The 18,858-nt window shown below is 43.6% G+C and overlaps 2 protein-coding genes across 2 annotated transcripts; one reads left to right on the forward strand and one right to left on the reverse strand.

Moving 5' to 3' along the window:
* Positions 1 to 6,052: 6,052 nt before the first annotated feature.
* On the reverse strand, positions 6,053 to 10,071 carry LOC119649677 (DNA polymerase delta catalytic subunit). The gene is made up of 6 exons (XM_038051937.1): positions 9,831 to 10,071; positions 8,743 to 9,766; positions 7,905 to 8,674; positions 7,265 to 7,851; positions 6,673 to 7,134; positions 6,053 to 6,538 (listed from the first exon to the last, which is right to left on the reverse strand). The coding sequence occupies exons 1-6, from the start codon at positions 9,884 to 9,886 to the stop codon at positions 6,168 to 6,170; spliced, it is 3,270 nt and encodes a 1,089-aa protein (XP_037907865.1). The 5' UTR covers positions 9,887 to 10,071; the 3' UTR covers positions 6,053 to 6,167.
* Positions 10,072 to 10,574: 503 nt separating this feature from the next.
* LOC119649003 (palmitoyltransferase Hip14) lies at positions 10,575 to 18,576 on the forward strand. The gene is made up of 4 exons (XM_038050946.1): positions 10,575 to 10,941; positions 11,000 to 11,859; positions 16,966 to 17,248; positions 17,379 to 18,576. Exons 1-4 carry the CDS (start codon positions 10,575 to 10,577, stop codon positions 17,741 to 17,743), a joined length of 1,875 nt encoding a protein of 624 aa, XP_037906874.1. The 3' UTR covers positions 17,744 to 18,576.
* The last annotated feature ends 282 nt before the right edge of the window (positions 18,577 to 18,858 follow it).

The following is an 18,858-nucleotide window of genomic DNA, read 5'->3' on the forward strand; positions in this document are numbered from 1 at the left end:
CCTCTTTTTAGGCCAACTTAGTAGCACCAAGAGCGTTTTGCATGGACTGGAAGAGATGGTAATCACTTGGTGCCAGATCCGGACTATACAGTTGGTGCGATAGGACATCCCATCCGAGCTCCCGTAGTTTCTGGCGGGTCATGTCATGTCAAGATGTGTGAGGCCGAGCCAATCCTGGCCGCTTCTGGTCAATCGCCTGCTTCAAACGGTCAAGTTGCTCTCAGTAGAGGTCCGAATTGAGGGTCTGGCCATAGTTGAGCAACTCATAGTGGATGATTCCCTTCCAATCCCACCAAACACACAGCAAAACCTTCCAGGCCATCAATCCAGGCTTGGCGCTGGTTTGGGCCGGTTCGCCGCGTTTCGACCACGATCTTTTTCGCTTGAGATTTTCGTACGTGATCCACTTTTCATCACCAGTCACCCTCCGCTTCAAAAATGGGTCGAATTCGTTCCGTTTCAGCAGTGCATCGCAGGCGTTGATTCGGTCCAAGAGATTTTTTCTGTCAACTCGTGTGGCACCCAAACATCCAGTTTTTTTTTGGAATCCAATCTTCTGCAAATGGTTCCAAACGGTTTTATGGTACTTATCCAGTTTCTGGCCGATCGAGCGAATGCTCACATGCCAATCTACGGTTGGTAATGATTCCGACGATTTTATCGGTTTCTACGACGATTGGCCTACCAGTACGGGGTGTATCTTCGACATCCAGTACACCAGAACGAAATCGATCGAACCAACGCTATGCTGTGCGAATCGTTACAGTATCGGACCCATAAACTTCACAAATTTTTTCCGTCGCCTTCGTTGCATTTTTACCTCTCAGGTAGTGAAAATGTAAAATATGACGAATTTCTTCCTTGGTGGACTCCATCTTTGACGCGCTATAACTTGAGACTGAAACGTACGATGATAAAACTGTCAAAGAGACACCTGTAGCCCAGATTGTCGTCTTCAAATCGCCGTGTAGTATGACCCGATGCGATAAGTACAACACAAGATATATTTAAGGGTCGCCATCTATTGACAATATACGACATTACTTTTTCCCCAACCTAATATATTATGCACGATGTGACTTTTTCAACCACTTTATAGATGGTTTGGATGTAGGAATCAAGACGGTTAGAATAGAGTTATGGTTTACTGAAAAATATAATTCCCAACAAAAAAGAAGGGATCCGAATATTTCGAATATTTTTTTTTGTTTATTTAGGATAACTCTCTTGATTCAACAAGAGCTGCTGTATCACTGACTTGCCTTGATTCTTAAGTGGTTGGAAAAACCGTGCTCATTAAATCTAATGCTCTGGTGAGTTTTGGACTCGACATCATTAAAAATGTAGTTGATGCAAACGAAATTACCATCTTCAAACTGTACGGTAACAACCAAAATCAAATTTATATTTTTTTGCTGCCCTGATACACCAGGAATACTATCAAAACATTAAAGCGATTGTGCTACTGTTGTTATTATCAGGATTCGGATAAAAACCAAATTGAATATTATAAGATTTCACGCACAAGTCTTACAGGACCAAAATAACTATTTTTACAATAGAAATGACCGAATTTTCGATCCATATCCACTTTTTGTACTTACCCCATTTCATTCATATAAAACATAATGACCTCAAAAACACTTTTCCTAATACGAACATGGTCGCATACTGTTGAATACATTCATTCATACAAATATTCAAGATATATTGAAGAAACTGGAAATGAAAAGTATTTTACGTGAAAACCGCCACACACGATATAGATGGGAAGTAATTATTTTTATATTCTGTAAATAAGTATGGACTCGCGATTTTTGTTTGTGAACGAAGAACGGTAGATTTAAAAGTGAGAATATCTGATATTGCCTATGGGTTATGAAGACAATTTGATTGTGATGTGTCCTCTTGATAACATCTCTGTAATACCTGTAAACGGGGATCGGAAGACGTTATAATAGGTTATGAAACAAAATAGAATATTCGAATATATACTATTCAATACAATCCTACTTGTAATTTATCAATGAATCAGAAATATAATATATTACATATTATTGGAGATTTATTATTGAATTTATTTGGCAATCAAAGTGGTACTATTGAGGTGGGAACGGGGCCTATTGAAATCGGAGTGAAGCCTTTATTTTGTTTTTAGTTATATGAGGAAATTGGGGAAATTCCCCAAGAGTTGATGCGTACTCAGGACCCTATCATTCTCAAAACGAATATTTTCAGCTCTGGCCAAGCTCTGGTCAATAAGGCGGATTTGCGCTCAATATAATTCGTAGGCATGTCGTGTTCTACGAATTATACATATAAAGGAGCACTCAACATCTGCGAGCCGCTGCGGTCACGCTGCTCCCAGGGCAGAGGTGAGGCAGCGTCTGACGATTTGCCTCTGCCCTGGTAAGAAACCGTAATGCCGTCATCGCTTGACTTTTTTGACACCCAAGAGTGTTCGAGAATAAAAAAAAAACAAGTCGGCGAACCGTAAGCTAGACGCTTTAGATATAATAGGTGTTGTGTTTCCCTGTGAGGAACAAGAAGTGCATGGCAGTTCTATACTGGATTAGGATGATCAAACAACCATCCCGTGTCCGAAGATGACCTAGAGGGAAGAACTTTCACAAAACCTAAAAGAAGAAGAGCTCTGGTGGTCACAATCTCGAAATTTAGCATCGTTCATATTTTCCGACATCATATCGAATACTAATAAAATAAAAACCGTCGCCACCAATAAAGGTAGGCATCAAAGAAAAATATATAGTCCTTAGCACAAGAAAAAAAACCGACGTTAATTCATTTGCTTTTTATAATTTCGCATTTTAGGGCTTCAGGTATTCTATTATACACAGTTGCGGCAATTCGGACGTTTCACGTCACTACTTCGCACTAATTCCCAGTCTAGGTACATAAAAACTACCGGACTAATGGGACATTCTAAATTTGCACAGTTGAGGTGTTTACCGGTGCGATTTAAAAACTAGGTTGACTTCCGCCAGCGAGCCACTGACTCCGCCAGCCTGCCCACCCGAGACGGCGTTCTTCCCTCCTCAACATCCGCTTCGGTTTGTACACAATCGAATATTTCGTAGCAATTTCGTCACCTTCTGTTGTTGATGTTGGTTCGGCCGCGACCACTGCAGATGCGTTAACTACTGCTGCAGCTGATGCTGTTTTCATCGTCTAGGAACCCTCTTGCGGCTTCTTTTACTCTCCAATTTCCTCACTGTTTTGGTTGATCACCTCTTTCTTGTCGAATTTATCGCCGCCACCGAAACTGACCAAATCAAAAATCTTCGTTCCTATCGCGGAAGTCAAAAATGGAAGAATTAAAAATCCCCGTTCGCTGCTGTGCCGTCCACCGAACACTATTCTTCCGTATACCACCATATCTACTCCATCGCTCACCAAGCTGTAATTTCGCCGCCCGTTAGTCAGCTGTCCTCTTAACCGGTCCCGGTTACCGCTAGCATCGTCTTGAACTTCTAGAATTCATGTTGCCAGCAACATACGTAGTACGTTGCCGGAATCCGCACACCATTCCCCTTTGTCACGATCAATTCGCCCAAATACATTCAATAATGCGCAACGTGCGGCGAAGTTTTAAGGTATTTGCTCCAACTGATCCCGAAAAAGATGAATGAAATCCCGCCTCCGTTGCTGAGCCGTTGCCCTCTATTTTTTAAAAAGCCATTTACACAAATAATTTGATCTGAAGAGCATTGTATTGATAGCAGTCAACCTCACACGCTCCATACTAGGAGTTTTAAATGCGAAGAAGACAACCTACAGCAGATACAAAAGCGGGGAGAAGTGAATAGAATTTTAATATTTCATGGATTAGGATGCAATAAATTCGCACCAAATTGATAAGTTTGAACTGTTATAACTTTGACACTAATAGCCAGATTTCCATGAAACTTGGCATGCGTATGCGCCATACTGTCCTAAGATGAAATGAAGAGGGTTAAACACAAAACCTTAATGAAGCGGAGACACAAAAAAAACCTGTTAAGTAGATTTTCATATCCACTTTTAACTCTTTCTTCGTAAAAATAGGTCGTCCAGAGTTCAAAACGAAGAACATTTTGGGTGGGGACAAACTTCCTCCTAAAAAAGAGGAATCAAAAGATTTTTCTGTTATGGTTTAGATGTTTTAAGTGCCATTTTTTTTCTTCTTTATGAGGGAGAAAAAAAAACGGCAAAAAGATACTCCAACAACCAATCATAAGCAGATTGACTAATGACTTTTCCAATTAAAACAATCAGGTACTTTGGGAAAATTATCACATGGCGTCCGGAAAGCTGAGTGATTAGAGCACAAAGCTGTCGTACGGAAGGTCGCGGCGGTTCGAATCCCACTGGTGGCAGTGAGATTTGACGTCGGATGCCAGTCGACTCAGCTGTGAATGAGTACCTGAGTCAAATTAGGGTAATAATCTCGGCGAGCGTAATGCTGACCACATTGCCTCCTTCAGTGTACTGTAGTGTTTTTGGTTTAGCCCAGTGTTTGGTCCTAAAGCCAAATTAATGGTTGTCGATGAGATGCAAGCTCTCAAAAATCGTTGAAATGAGACAATTCCTTATTATCTGCAGGTGCTTGGTGAGATAGCGTGTTATGTAGTAGGGAAAAGGGAACCCAATGAAATGGAGACTGTTCTGGATGAACAGGAATTATGAAGAAAGTTTGATCGTAAGCTCACATTTTGGAGAAGAAGGCCGCCCGTGGTGATAACACTACGGGATCCGACCAGACCATGCAATGATTCTCGCTAATTTCAGTCCGCAATCCGGTTGGATAAGGACCATGGCCAGGAACACCTCATGGCAAATTAAACATGAACTAAAAAAAAACCTTTTGCTTCGTACGATTCCTCGCGCTACTCACGAAATGCGATGTGAAGACGTTCCATGTCTTCAACAAAAATTACACTTGCCAAAATAAATTTAAACAAAGAAAACCTAAGATAAGTGTATGAGATCTAGATTTCTTTCTGCAGTGCCAATCCTACGTGCACCATATCACTTTTGTCTTCGGAAAACACTTGTCTCCCTCCCTCGAAAGCGGTCAGGAAAATTATATCGATGTAACAACGCTTTTAACCAATCCACTAACCATCAAGGAAGCGCCCTCTTACCAGTTATCTTTGTGCTTATTATCGACACCGTCACATGGGACATCCAGCGCCCTATACACTGCTTTACGCAGATGAGGTTTTCCTGGAGTGATCCCCTCATGCAGCACATTCTCAGGTTTAATCTGAATAGAACAGAATTTTTAACCACCAATCCCCATGAAACAAGCACTATCACTGTTAATGGCAATGACCTACCCAGAACTGAGTGATTTAAATATTTCGGATCAATGGAGAACTGTGTTTTGCAATTGCTTCACGCATTAGCACATCATCTCAAATCCAATATTTACCGCAGTGTCGTTCGCCCTGTCGCCATATATGGTTTTGAGGACCGGTCCGTTATCAAAAACAGCGCTTCAGGGTAATGAAGATGAAGATGTAATGCCAATAGTCGCCTTGATCACATCCGAAATGGTTTCCACCAATCATGGAAAAATTACGAGAGGCGTCTTCGAAGGTATGATCACGTAATTTGCGCTAATGAGAATTCATTTACCAAAAGTGGTCTGAACTTTGAGGTCAATGGGAAACGACCAAAAGGCTCGCCGAAGCAACGGTGGCTTGACACGCTGGATGGTGATTTGAACGCTTCGCAACTGCATCAGGATCAGGATCGTTTGACAGAGCAAAATTGCACAACGGATCATGACGGATCGATTACACTGATGAACGAGACAAACGCTAAAGAAAGAGAATTTGTTTCGAGAGGATGCAAAGCGGAAACCAAGTTTCACACCCCGCTTTCAACGTTCCAGGTTCCCTCGCGCTTTCACAACCACCGCACATTCAACAAGTTTGTAATTTGCTAAGCATTTGACAAATTTCGTGCAAACAAATGGCAATTTTGCCTGGAGAAACTAAGGTGTGCGACCTATACTTATCCTCCAATTGAATATACGATAAAATCGAATCAAAAATTTCAAATACTCGTGTATACAAGTTTATTACATACATAACAATCAACTTAAAATCCTCCTTACTTAAAAACAAAATTATTGAACACTGAAACATAGAAATGCATCATCACCAACTCGGAATCCCAAACCGTTCGACCCGTTTCTGCTGGCCATCGAGTTCAATCTGGATTTTCTTACGCATATAGAAAATAGGACAATCTCGATTCGTGCACAAGACTTCTTCGTGCAATGATCCTTGACAACGTTGACATTCCGTCCACAGACGCGAAAAGTTCTCCTCGAGTGTTCGTTGAGCTGAAAGTTCCTGTTGATACAAGGCCGATCGTTTTGGTTCGCAATGAGGGCACAAAGCAGATTTCTCGTAGCCGTTGGGCAATAGAGCTTTGCAACCTAAGCATGTCTCCTTCTTTTTCGTGAATGCAGCCAGGGCGCCAACTTTGGATGTGACTACTGTTCGGGTGCGAGTGTGTTCTCCCTCTGTGAGAGGAGATTGAAAAACGACATTAACAATTTACCCATTAAAACAGTAGAAAATATTCTTCGTTGCAATGATTGTGGATTTAAATTTCAAGGAATTTAAGAGTAATTGCAATTTTAATTCGAAAACTTACTCAACAAAATCGACTCGGCTTTCTCCCCTAGAATCGGTTCAAATATCCGCAACAAAGGCTTGGACAGTTGATTCTCCAAGTAATAGTTTGAATCGATTGGGACGCAATTCTCCAATGCGTAGATTGGATCTTCTGCCTTCATATAAGCTGGAGTATTTTTTGCTGCACAAATAATCACGTATGGAACTCGATCCCCGAGTTTCGGTGCCGTTCCCGGATCTCGTTTCTTCATTTTATTCGCTAATTCAACGTGAGCTTGTTTCGCAGCATAATCGGTTTTCGCTAGTTCCTTTGTGATCACAAGTTGTGAAATATCGATGCGGTTGCATAGTAGATCTGAGATTATTTGTTTTGCGTAGCTTACAGCCCCGTCGGGATTCCTTTCAATTAGCAATTTTTGAAGGCAAGTGTTCATGAGATTCGCTACTAGTGGTGAATTGTCACGACGAACTGTTTCGATACCTGAAGAAGAAAAGATTTTGGATGATCCACATGAGTCCAATTGGAGAGGGGTTACTTAAGGAGGCAAGTCCTAACTGTCCAATAAACACAAAACAACAAGGGTAAAATCCCAGCGAGTAATAAATCATACCTTTACAGTCCATTTTGTCGTATTTGTCAGGCCTCGTGAAATACAGTCCCGCATACCTCTTCTTGTTAATCAGTAAATATGGAAAATAAACTTTCTCGAATTCCAACTTTATCGGCTTCACAAACTTTGCGCTCACGTACTCTGCCGCCTCACGGCCCAGCTCCATACTCCGTTCCAGAGTCTTTACACCGAAATTCACCATCACGGAATCCGTGTCGCCATAGATTACGACAGCATTATTCTCGTATCCATTCTCAATCGTGTATTTGCTTTCCACTTCATTTTTCGTTTTTTCAATCATTGTCCGACCGTAAGCCGTTACGCTGCCAGAGATTTCGAGGCACGGCAACTTGCCCACTTGAGCGCCCGTAAAACCGTACACAGAGTTGGCGGAAATTTTCAAAGCCAACTGACGACCATCAAGAACGCTTCGTTTGAATGGATCAGTCTCGACTTTAAGATCATTTTTGGCTCGTTTACGGGCAGCCAGGAGCGATTCTAGAATCTCAGGAAGCAGACCTTTGCGCACGGACTCTTTGACGAAGAAATTATTTGACGGAGTCCTTGTGATCTGATCTTCGGTGAGGCTGTAAAAAGACATCAATTAAGACTGAAGCTTATAAGTTAACGGTCCCCTTACCCCAACTTCTCCTTCATCCCTGGCTGCACCAAAGTCGTGTAGCACAGATTATGCGCCATCATGATACTGGGATACAGGGAAGCGAAATCAAGGGTCGAAATAGGATCGGCGTAATATCCACGTTTCGGCTCGATGACCGTTGCTCCCTCGTACTGTTCCTCCGAACCCTGGCCGGAGTAGGTGGGTATAATGAACCCCTTACTTTTGGCCTTCCGTAGAAGTTGGCTCATAACCTTGATTTGTTGCCCACGGGTCAACAAGCTCTCCAGCGATACGCCTGTCACCCTCGCCATTTCCATGTAGTTAACAATACTCATGAGTTTGTTGAGCAAACGAATCGGTAGATAAGCATCTTTAAGGCAGTACATGGCCAAGCGGCGCCTAGTTTGCTCGTTCTCATTTTGCAAGTCTGTGATTATGCTATGGTGCACGTCTTCCTTCTGTTCTTGTAGGAAATGGTAGCTCACGGCGTTCAGTGTGTACGATCTCAGCTTATAATCCCGCAGCAAGACGAACAGCAGATCGAATGGCACACGTCCTTCGAAATTCACATATTTGTTTTCTCGACGTCCCATTTGTTTGGACTGCAACATTTGGTCTTTGATGACTGATTGAATGTTTGTAATGCGTCCCAAGTATGCAAACTTCCCCGCTTTGATGTGTTTCGCGCGGTCCAAAAGATAAGGAAGATCGAAATTGTTTATGTTGTATCCGGTCAGAATGTCCGGGTCTGTTTCGCGAATAAAATCCGACCAGGCTTCCAGCATATTCTGCATTTAGAACGTGGAAATTTCAGTTAATATCAACTTGGTGTGGTTCGTCACGCAAATGAACTTACCACTTCCTTGTCAAAGCTCAACACTTCACACCCTACGATTGGGGCGCAAGTGTTCAGTGTGAACACGTTACGCAGGAACGGCTCAGGGTCACCTTGGCGAATCAACATGTTCGCTATCTGAATAACTGGATCCATCTTAGCCTCGGGGAAAATGCCTTTCCGATTGGAACATTCAATATCGAACGAAAGGATTCGGAAAGGAGCCACTTTGGACCATTCGCCCTCCGGTTCATGGGAGATAAATTTGTTGTAGGCCACATCGACCTCAATCTGGCAACGTGATTCCGGTGGAAGGCTTGACCATTTCTTGCGGGGCTTCCAAGTGCCTGGGGGTAGCTCAATCCAATTACACCCAACGACGTTGGTGTCCACCATGAAGCGAATGTCGAAGTCGATGTTGCTTTCAAAGGCGCGACAATCTTGAAAATCGAACTTCGAATAGACAACTGCCTTCTCGAGCAATCGCTTTACCGATGCCAGTAATCTGGGCAAGGCCATGGTGATTTTTATGTATTGTGATTTATCTTCGCCGTGGTATCCATAGATCGTCTGCCGCTCCACGAGCTCCACTGCCAGGACGGCTTCCTGGACTCCTTCCTTGTTGCTACGCATATCAGCGAGCACGACTTTGTCGAGAGCATGCTTGAAAGGATCACAGTGCGTTTTATCGAAACCTTTAGGCGCTGAAACGTACATGTACGGAGCAAAGCCATGTACATGGCAACACACAGAGTTCCCTTCCATGGTCACTCCGAACATGCGGATAATGGGAACTGGCGGTTTTTGGGGTCCAGGCACTGGATTCCCCACGTATCGTTCAATATCGATTTGTTGAAAAATGATTGCATCGCGTTCGGGTTTCAACTCAGGTGGATCTGGGCGACTCCATTTCACCGAAGTTTTCTGGTTTTCCGGTCCTTCGCCTACAATGAGATCCTGATCTATGTCGGCCTCCATCGCTGCTAGTTCCGCGGACCAGCCGCCAGCCTCAGTACCTTGGTCGTCATCGTCATCATCGTAAAATCTAAAAGAAATGTGTTAAATCTTTGCTTTCTTGCATTTGGATCCGAGGGGGCCGCTGTACTCACTTTGGTCGCTTCACCGACGTATTCGGGTTTGCAGTGGGTTTCCTTTTGGTATTCATCTTGTGCACTTCCTAAGGGTTTAGAAACTGAAATGTCAACAATCACGTTTTTGTCTAATTCCCCGGTTCTTCGTATACAAACTAAAGGGAAATCAACTCAACGCCGCCAATAAGACGGACAGAATGCCAGTTGTCATTTGAAATTTTGGCGCGGGACTCAACAACAGTCGTTGAATTGAATCTTCGTCCACTAACGTGGAAAGAGCATTATACTGAATAAAATGTTCCACCATTAGTGGCGATTAGAGCTATCAGAGGTCTGTAAACAAAGCACTTATGTAGTTTCCTCAAGTGAATAGAAATTTTCTTTTGAATAAAATTCGATTACATTGGACGGGCCTTGGGAATAGTTTCACCAACGAATTGCCCAGCAACGGTCACCCTGAATGGCCTGAGAAATGTCATTTCAGCGGCGCGCCTGCTCATATGTCACGGTGAAATGTCAAAGCAGTACGGAGTTTTTCTCCTGTCGGACAGAACATAAAAGTAATAATCGAAATTGCTGTGAACCGTGCGTGGATATATCAATGAAGCGCAGTAATCGTGCAGTACGCCGTAATCGCAACTGCAAAGCACTTAGCAATCGGTTTTAAGTGGAACTCGCAAAGTGTCTGTCAACACGAGAGGAGTTTAGTGACAAGAGCTTGGCCGAGGGTGTTGATGTTTTTTATCACCTGTGATCGCCGCAATGTATCAAAGTGCATGTAATGCGGCCGCGACAGGATCATGTTCGGAGCCGGAGCGCGAGCACCGCGAACGTGACGCACTAATACCGCAGGAGCCCGCCACGGCCCCCATTGAACCGGATTACAGTGGATTTGACATAGTGAAGGCAACGCAGTATGGGGCGATATCGCGGGTTAAGGAGCTGGTGGAGGCGGGATGGGACGTGAACCAGCCAGACAGCGAAACGGTCACCCTACTGCATTGGGCGGCCATAAACAACAGGCGGGACATCATCAAGTACTTCCTTGAGAAGGGCGCGGTGGTGGATGCGGTCGGGGGCGAGTTGAATGCCACCCCACTGCACTGGGCGACACGGCAAGGACATTTAGGTAACATTGGTCCAAGCGCCGCTCTGGCCCTCGCTTCAAAGTGATTTTGCAATTTCAGGTGCCGTTGTGCTGTTGATGGCGGCTGGCGCCGACCCTAGCCTACGGGACGCCGAAGGTTGCTCGTGCATTCACTTGGCAGCGCAGTTCGGCCACACGGCTCTTGTCGCCTACTTCATCGCTCGCGGTGTAAATCCCGACCTGCAGGACCGCGGTGGCATGACGGCTCTAATGTGGGCATCGTGGAAAGTGTCTGCACTCGACCCGGTGCGTCTGCTCCTCACCCTTGGAGCGAACACCGCATTAGTCGATCACACTCATGGAAATACTGCGCTCCACTGGGCAATCCTGGCCCGGAATGCTACCGCGATTAGCACACTAGTCATTAAGGGTAAATCTAGCCTAGACATACCAAACCTGCGAGGCGACACCCCGCTAAGCATGCTCCAAGCCCAGGCCGGGGCGATTTGGATCAGCCAGAAAGTGGCCGACCGGGTTCGCGATCTTAGCCAGACCTCTCAACGGCGAAACTTCTTCAAACGTATGACGAGTGATAGTCGAGTGCGCTGGTGGACGATGGCTGCGTTACCGTTCCTAGCTTTCTACCTCGCCGGCCTTATTTTCTCCGCAAATACATTGTTCATCATAAAATTCTTCCTGCTCGGTTGCCTGTACGCGGTCACTCAATTCATCGGACGAAGCCTGTTTGACGAGCACTTGATGGCCCTTCTGCCTCTCAGCGTGTATTTGGCCACAAAATTGTGGTTCTATGTCACGTGGTTGGTGTATATTGTGAGCGCCGTTTCGGCTGTCACGACTGTTGCTTTTCTCGTGTCTTCGATTCTGCTGTGGATATGTTTTTTGAAATCATGGCGTGGCGATCCAGGCGTAATTCGGCCTACTCAAGAACAACGATTTAGGGTAAGTTTTGAGTCATTCTAATTAAAAAATACCCCCGTTAAGGCGGGTCAGGAAAGTTTTATGAATTTTAAGATAGTTTCGTAAGTTTCCTTCCCTATTCACTTCGAACAATTTGCATCCTGAATTATATCATACAATTCCCAATGCCGTTTTGTCAGGCTGGCTATAGTTAGAAAAACACTATTTTTTCGGATAAAGCCAAAAAACTGTTTTATTTTCCATATATTGACTTTTCGGGGACCAGTTCTGTCCCCTTTATCAGCGAGCTTTAGACTAAAATTCTTTGATAAAAACGATCATTGTTTCTGCAATTATCGACAAAAAAATTAGAGCATTTTTTCGGCATTATCGGATAAACTATTCTTTCCTAACTGCGTCCCGAAGATACTGTAGCGCGGCAGGATTCGCGGCATTCGAAATTTATTTCGAATGCCGCGAATCCCAGCGGACAGATGACGTCACCGGCGCTCCACTCAGTTCAGACCTCGCTACAAGAGTGAAGAACAGAGTAGGTGACGAGAAACGTCAGATGAAAAAACAATTATAATAAGTAAGAAAAGACTGTTGGCAGTCATTGTGAGAAGAACGAGTTTTGTAGAGAAAGAAAATAGTTACGGACGGAAATCAGTATAATTTCTAATATCTCGAAGTTATAATAAGAATACTTTTTTGAAATGGTGTATTGAACTTTGTTAAATACGAAAAACATGTCAGAAACCTATTGCGAATTATAATTGGAAAACAATACAAGCTCCTAAAATACAACGGAGCTCTCCCAAGTCGCATTTAGTCCAAAATGTTGAAGTTCTTAATAGCTATGACCACCATTCTTCGATTGATTGTGCAAATTTGAATGAACAAGAAGATTATGCGGAATCTAAGAAAACACGATTGTAAACGACAACCTACACTCGTGAATGTGTAGCTTTTACTAGGGTTCCAATTGGGAAAGGTTTGCCTTAGCACGGAGGAAGGTCGACTAAGGGCTTGTTAATGTCAAGTAACGTAACAAAACTAATTTATATTTAACGCAATGATAGCGAGAGCAACGAGAATTCACTCACCAAAATTGACTTTTTTGATTCAGATTGGCAGCACTGAAGAAGGGAGCAACTGGCTTCCGAAATATCGATATCTGCGACTAAATACGGCAAGGTTGCCCTTAATGAAAACACAATCTTTTCGTTCATTCAAACGCTGAAAAGAACCAAAAAGTTCCAAGCCAAAAATCATCTTCCAAATTCAGTAATTTTTTTATTTAAATTGTTTGTGCCTGGCTCACCGGAGTCGATGAACTGCTAACAAGATTCTGCGTAGTTGAATTTTTTCCCTATCCAAAAGTTGTCCAATCTCCGGTAGAAGTGGTAATCATTGGGTCCAAGGTCTGATGGGTGGATAACGGAGAGTTTCTAACTCCAACCTCTGTAGTTTTGCCACGGTTATTTTGACGGTAGTCATGCAAGAGGATGGGGGCGGAACGCTTGGTCAATCTCGGTTGTTTAACTGCAATTTTCAGAATCATTTTGTCTAGTTGTTTGCAGTGAACATCCACCGTGATCGATGTGTCAGGTCTCATGAAGCTGCAGTTGATGACACCTGAACTAGACCACAAAACATACACCATAAGCTTCTTTTGGTGAATTTCCCATTTCGAGCAATGACGGTTAATTTTCGGGCCATATTTGACGGTGCATCAGGTCGACCTGATGCCGAGAAAGATGCCTTCTGGCAACTTCTCGATGAAAAGACTTGTCACGTGCCTGCTGACGATTACATAATCATTGCCGGCGACCTTAATGGTCATGTGGGTGAAAAGGCAGACGGTAACAGGTGCCATGGGGGAAAGGGGTTCGGAGCGCGCAATGAAGATGGCGAAGGTATAATCGATTTAGCGGACACCCATGACCTTGTACTTATGAATACATGGTTCATCAAACGATTGTCTCATCTTCCCACATTTTATAGTGGGAACAATAAAACGCAAATCGACTATATTCTCATAAGACGCCAACATTTTACCACTGTCACTGATTGCAAAGTCGTTCCCTATGAGACCATCGTACCTCAACATCGGCCGTTGATTGCCGTCCTGCGAATTAAGCCACCGATAAAACAGCGTGAGGAACGCACTGGCCCGCCGCGCATTAAATGGTGACGATTTGGTGAGAAGAAAGAAGAAACGGCCTCACTCATACGATTGCCAACCATTACGAATGTGGAAGAATCATGGAACCAAATGAAAGATACGATCCACAAAGCGGCCTCTGCAACCCTCGTGGTCACCAAGCCGGGTAAGCGGTACATCAACCGAGATACTTGGCTTTGGAATGATGATGTTGAAATGAAGGTCCGTGAAAAGAAACGCCTCTACCACAAATTTCTCGACGATAAATATAATAATAATAATCGTTGGCACAACAATCCATATTGGATCAGGGCCTTGAAGTGTGTTAGAGCACTTCATTCAAGACCGTAACGGTACACTAGGAGGCAATGTGGTCAGCATTGCGCTCGCCCGCGATTATTACCCTGATTTGACTCAGGTACTCATTCACAGCTGAGTCGACTGGTGTCCGACGTCAAATCACCATACAAATTTCACTGCCACCAGTGAGATTTGAACCGCGACCTTCCGAACGACAGCCTAGTGCTCTAACCACTCAGCTATCCGGACACCTGGCAAATTTATAAGAATGCCAACCGGGAAGCAAAGAAAGCGGTCGAGTATGTGATGTACTTGAATTAACTGCAGCGGTGGCAATTAGTATTTTGACAATGATTGAATTGGTGTCAGAGGGTTGGCTGCTATCCCGTGATACGTAATCTGTTCCGGGCGCACTAGAATGTCAACTGGGAAGCAAAGAAAGCAGTCGCTATCACCCGAGCGAACCATTTCAAAAATCTTTACGATAAACTGGATACTCGGGATGGTGAGAGAGATCTGTATCGACTTGCTAAAAGCCGTGATGAACGCACACAGGATATCGAACACTTCTGTTGTGTTAATGACAAGAACAGTACTTTGCTTACCAACCGTCGAGCCGCCACGGATAGATGGCGAGAATACTTTGAGCAGATTTCAACTGAAGAATTTGCTCATCCTCCACTTCCACAATCATTGCCGACATTTAGAGCAGTTCCACCAGTCAGCGCAACTGAAGTCGAGGAGGCAATAAAACAAATGAAATTGGGGAAAGCAACAGGACCTGACGACATCGCATCTGAGCTCTGGAAAGCGAAGAGCTGGGACACAACACTGTGGCTCAGTGAATTCTTTAACCGGGTTATTCAGGAAGGAAGAACACCATCTGACTGGCAAGAAAGTAGCACTGTTCCAATATGGAAAAAGAAAGGTAGCCCAGCAGAATGTTCAAATTACCGTCCGATCCGGTTACTTTCCCATACCATGAAGATTTTTGAACGCATTCTTGACATACGGTTGTCAAGAATGCGTTCAAAAATCTTCGCGAAATCTTTGAAATAACCGTGAATCAAGTCAAATTTGTCAAGAACTGCGGAACTACTGACGCAATACACGCTGCGCAGTTACTCATGGAGAAACACCGTGAGAAGCATCGCCCTCTTTACATTGCCTTTCAGGATCTAGAGAAAGTGTTTGACCGTGTACCACACGAACTCATCTGGTATGCTTTACGACAACACTTCGTGCCAGAAGAACTCGTGCGCTGGGTTGAATTGCTCTACCACGATCCGAAAAGTAAAGTTCGAAGTATGGCGGGTGTATCAAAACCGCTTCGTGTCTCTGTTGGTGTTCATCAAGGAAGCGCCCTCTCGCCACTCCTCTTTGTTCTTGTTATGGACACCGTCACACGGGATATCCAACATCCAGCGCCCTACACACTGCTTTATGCGGATGATGTTTTCCTAGCATCTGATAGCAAAAATGATCTCGAGCAACTTGTTTAAAAATGGAATGATCGCCTCATGCAACACGGTCTCAGATTGAATTTAAACAAAACTGAATTTTCGACGACCGATCCCCATGAAAGAGGCACAATCACTGTCAGCCGCAGTGATCTGCCCAGAACTGAGCGATTTAAATACCTCGGGTCAACGCTATCAGCCAATGGAGAACTGCGTTATGAAATTGCTTCACGCATTAACGCAACCTGGATGAAGTGGCGTTCCACAACTGGTGTCCTTTGTGATCGACGTATCAACGAACGTCTCAAATCTAAAATTTACCGCAATGTCGTCTGTCCAGTCGCTCTCTATGGTTCTGAGTGTTGGCCGACCATAAAAGACAATGAACGGCGTCTTGCGGTAATGGCGACGAAGATGCTACGTTGGACTAGTGGCGTCACACGTTTAGATCACATCCGAAATGAGGATATCCGCGATCGTTATGGGGTTGCACCGATCGTGGAAAAGTTGCGAGAGAGGCGTCTTCGATGGTATGGTCACGCAATTCGTGCAAACGAGAATTCACTTGTCAAGATTGGTCTGAACATCGAAGTCGATGGTAAACGACCAAAAGGCAGACCTAAGCAACGGTGGCTTGATACGCTGGATGGGGATTTGAAAGCCTCGAGATTGCACCCAGATCGGGCATTCGATAGAGCCAAATGGCGAAGCCGATCACGACGAGCCGACCCCGCTTGTGAACGGGACAAAGGCTGAAGAAAAAGAAGAAATTGCGGTAGATGGGCCACTTATTCCGTGTGAGTGAGGATGATCCAATCCGGAAAGTCTATGACATGGTGTAGGCCAGGTCGCCAGATCGCTTTTAGGGATATCCAATTGGTGGACCTCGGTGTAAAACCGGGGGGATGCCTGGAGTTCCTTACTAAGGCAGGATGATGATGATGACTGAAAATACAGAATTATGATTACATTATTAAAATTACGTGATTACATGGTTTTGATTACAATATTATGTGATTGTAACTGTAATCACGAGGGTTTTTGTATGCAATTTTCTCTCTTTTTGCTGATATCTAACTTGTAAATGTTTGCCCTTTATGATCTTCTTTGTTATTTTTGAATCCTATTAGGAAATTCCAATAGTACTAAACACCAATTAATGAACAGTAGATATTGGGCAAATTGCTTACAAAACGATTTTCCTGTACTTTTTCCTTACAGACTATAGTGGAACTTTCAGAACGTGGTGGTAGCGGCTTTGATCCGTCGTCCTTCTGCTCAGCATGCCTCGTTCGGCGGCCGATTCGTTCAAAGCACTGTTCCGTATGTGATCGGTGTGTGGCGCGCTTTGATCATCATTGCCCGTGGGTCGGCAACTGCATTGGCGTTAATAATCACAAATACTTTATGGGCTTTCTGTGGTGTTTGTTGCTCATGTGCTCGTGGATGCTCTACGGCGGGGGGAATTACTATGTGCATGCCTGCAATATGACCTTAGATGATAGTGAGTACATGTTTCTTGTTTTGAGGAAATATCCTAGTCGAATGTACATATAATGCATCAAGGAACTTAGGGTTGGACGTGGCTTATGTGGTTTGTTCTAATTTTGATAAGTATTTTTCGGTCATTTCAGATTTTTGGAATACATTAAACGCAATTGGAAGCTGCAATCCATGGATCGGGTGGGTTATGGCTAACGCCTTACTTCATATGTCCTGGGTGACGATACTGACCGCATGTCAAACGTATCAAGTGATATGCTTGGGCATGACAACAAATGAACGTATGAATCGAGGACGATACCGACATTTCCAGGCAAAAGGTGGCAAAAGTCCCTTTACGCGTGGTCCATTCCATAATCTTATTGATTTTCTGGAGTGTTCATGTTTTGGATTATTTAAACCGCAAAAGATTGATTGGATGCAATTTTTTGATTTCGAAAAGAGCATTGAACATGAACCACTACTACGAGCAACCGATAATTATCAGTATGTATAGGACGAAAAGATAAGTAGGGAGAGTAGGCAAGAACCGAAGGTAGAGGTAAATTGATGCTAAGTCAGAGGCAACGAGATGTTTTTGTTTGTTTTCAAGCCAATGAAGTTTAGGTTTTATATACGTTAAGCATAATATATACAGAATTGATTGATAATAATATAACTTAATTATCATAAGAGTCACAGGCATGCATTTTTCGTTGCTGAACTAAGTTGTATTTATTATACGTATTTTTAGCGATAAAGTATGTTTCCGCTCAGCGAAAAGGATCAAGCAGAGCATTTCCCGTGTATTAATAAGAATTAATAATTTCAATATACTTTCTTTTTCTTGATTGCAAAATTGTCATTTCGTCTGACATTTGAAACGTCTCTGTTTCTAGAGAAATTTAGCCTTAAAAGAACCCACTTGAAATATTGTGATGAGAGGCTTGCATGGGAGTCTTTGAACCCACATTTAAAATGTCAGTGATAAAAAAATGTTGAATTTCATGCTGCATTCATAAATAGAGACCTCAATGGCTAGTATAGATTGCAAATCATTGTTTTCTTAGATAAATGATAGCAAAGTTCTAGCGAACTAAAGTCTTAACAGTACAAATGAAACGCTTCCAATCGTCGCAGCTTGTCAGACATTGAATTCATTTCACTCTCCTCACTGTCCACTGCTTCTCTAGTGGGTCACCAGGTTTATTGGGCGCAACTTTAATATAAGGCCTACAAATAAGTTCTGTCGGTTTTTTTTTAAATTTGAAGCTTTATTGCGAAAAATTGGTTATACATTCATTGTTCAAAGTATTGCCCATCGCTAGCCACATCTTTCAGGCAATTCATAGATACCATCGCGCAAAAAATTGCCCGGCTTGGCCGCTATCCATTCATCGAGCCATTTTTAAGGTTCATCGTAATTGGAGAAGTGCTGGTCAGCCAGGCCATGCTGCATCGACCGGAACAAATAGTAATCAGAAGGAGCAATGTCTGGAGAGTACGGCGGGTGGGGTAGGACTTCCCACTTCAACGTTTCTAGATATGTTTTAACGGGCTGTGCAACATGTGGACGAGTATTGTCATGTTGCAAAATAACTTTATCATGCCTTTGCTGGTATTGCGGCAGTT

The sequence above is a fragment of the Hermetia illucens genome, chromosome 2, assembly GCF_905115235.1.
Source record: "Hermetia illucens chromosome 2, iHerIll2.2.curated.20191125, whole genome shotgun sequence".
Taxonomy (NCBI): domain Eukaryota; kingdom Metazoa; phylum Arthropoda; class Insecta; order Diptera; family Stratiomyidae; genus Hermetia; species Hermetia illucens.

Excerpts from the sequence above, each read along its gene's own strand:
- LOC119649677 (XM_038051937.1), bottom strand. The coding sequence starts at position 9,886 with ATGAATACCAAAAGGAAACCCACTGCAAACCCGAATACGTCGGTGAAG. Across the intron at positions 8,675-8,742 it reads TGAGCTTTGACAAGGAAGTG|AATATGCTGGAAGCCTGGTC; the intron begins GTAAGTTCATTT and ends TTCTAAATGCAG. Across the intron at positions 7,135-7,264 it reads CGACAAAATGGACTGTAAAG|GTATCGAAACAGTTCGTCGT; the intron begins GTATGATTTATT and ends TTTCTTCTTCAG.
- LOC119649003 (XM_038050946.1), top strand. The coding sequence starts at position 10,575 with ATGTATCAAAGTGCATGTAATGCGGCCGCGACAGGATCATGTTCGGAG. Across the intron at positions 10,942-10,999 it reads GACACGGCAAGGACATTTAG|GTGCCGTTGTGCTGTTGATG; the intron begins GTAACATTGGTC and ends TTGCAATTTCAG. Across the intron at positions 17,249-17,378 it reads CAATATGACCTTAGATGATA|ATTTTTGGAATACATTAAAC; the intron begins GTGAGTACATGT and ends CGGTCATTTCAG.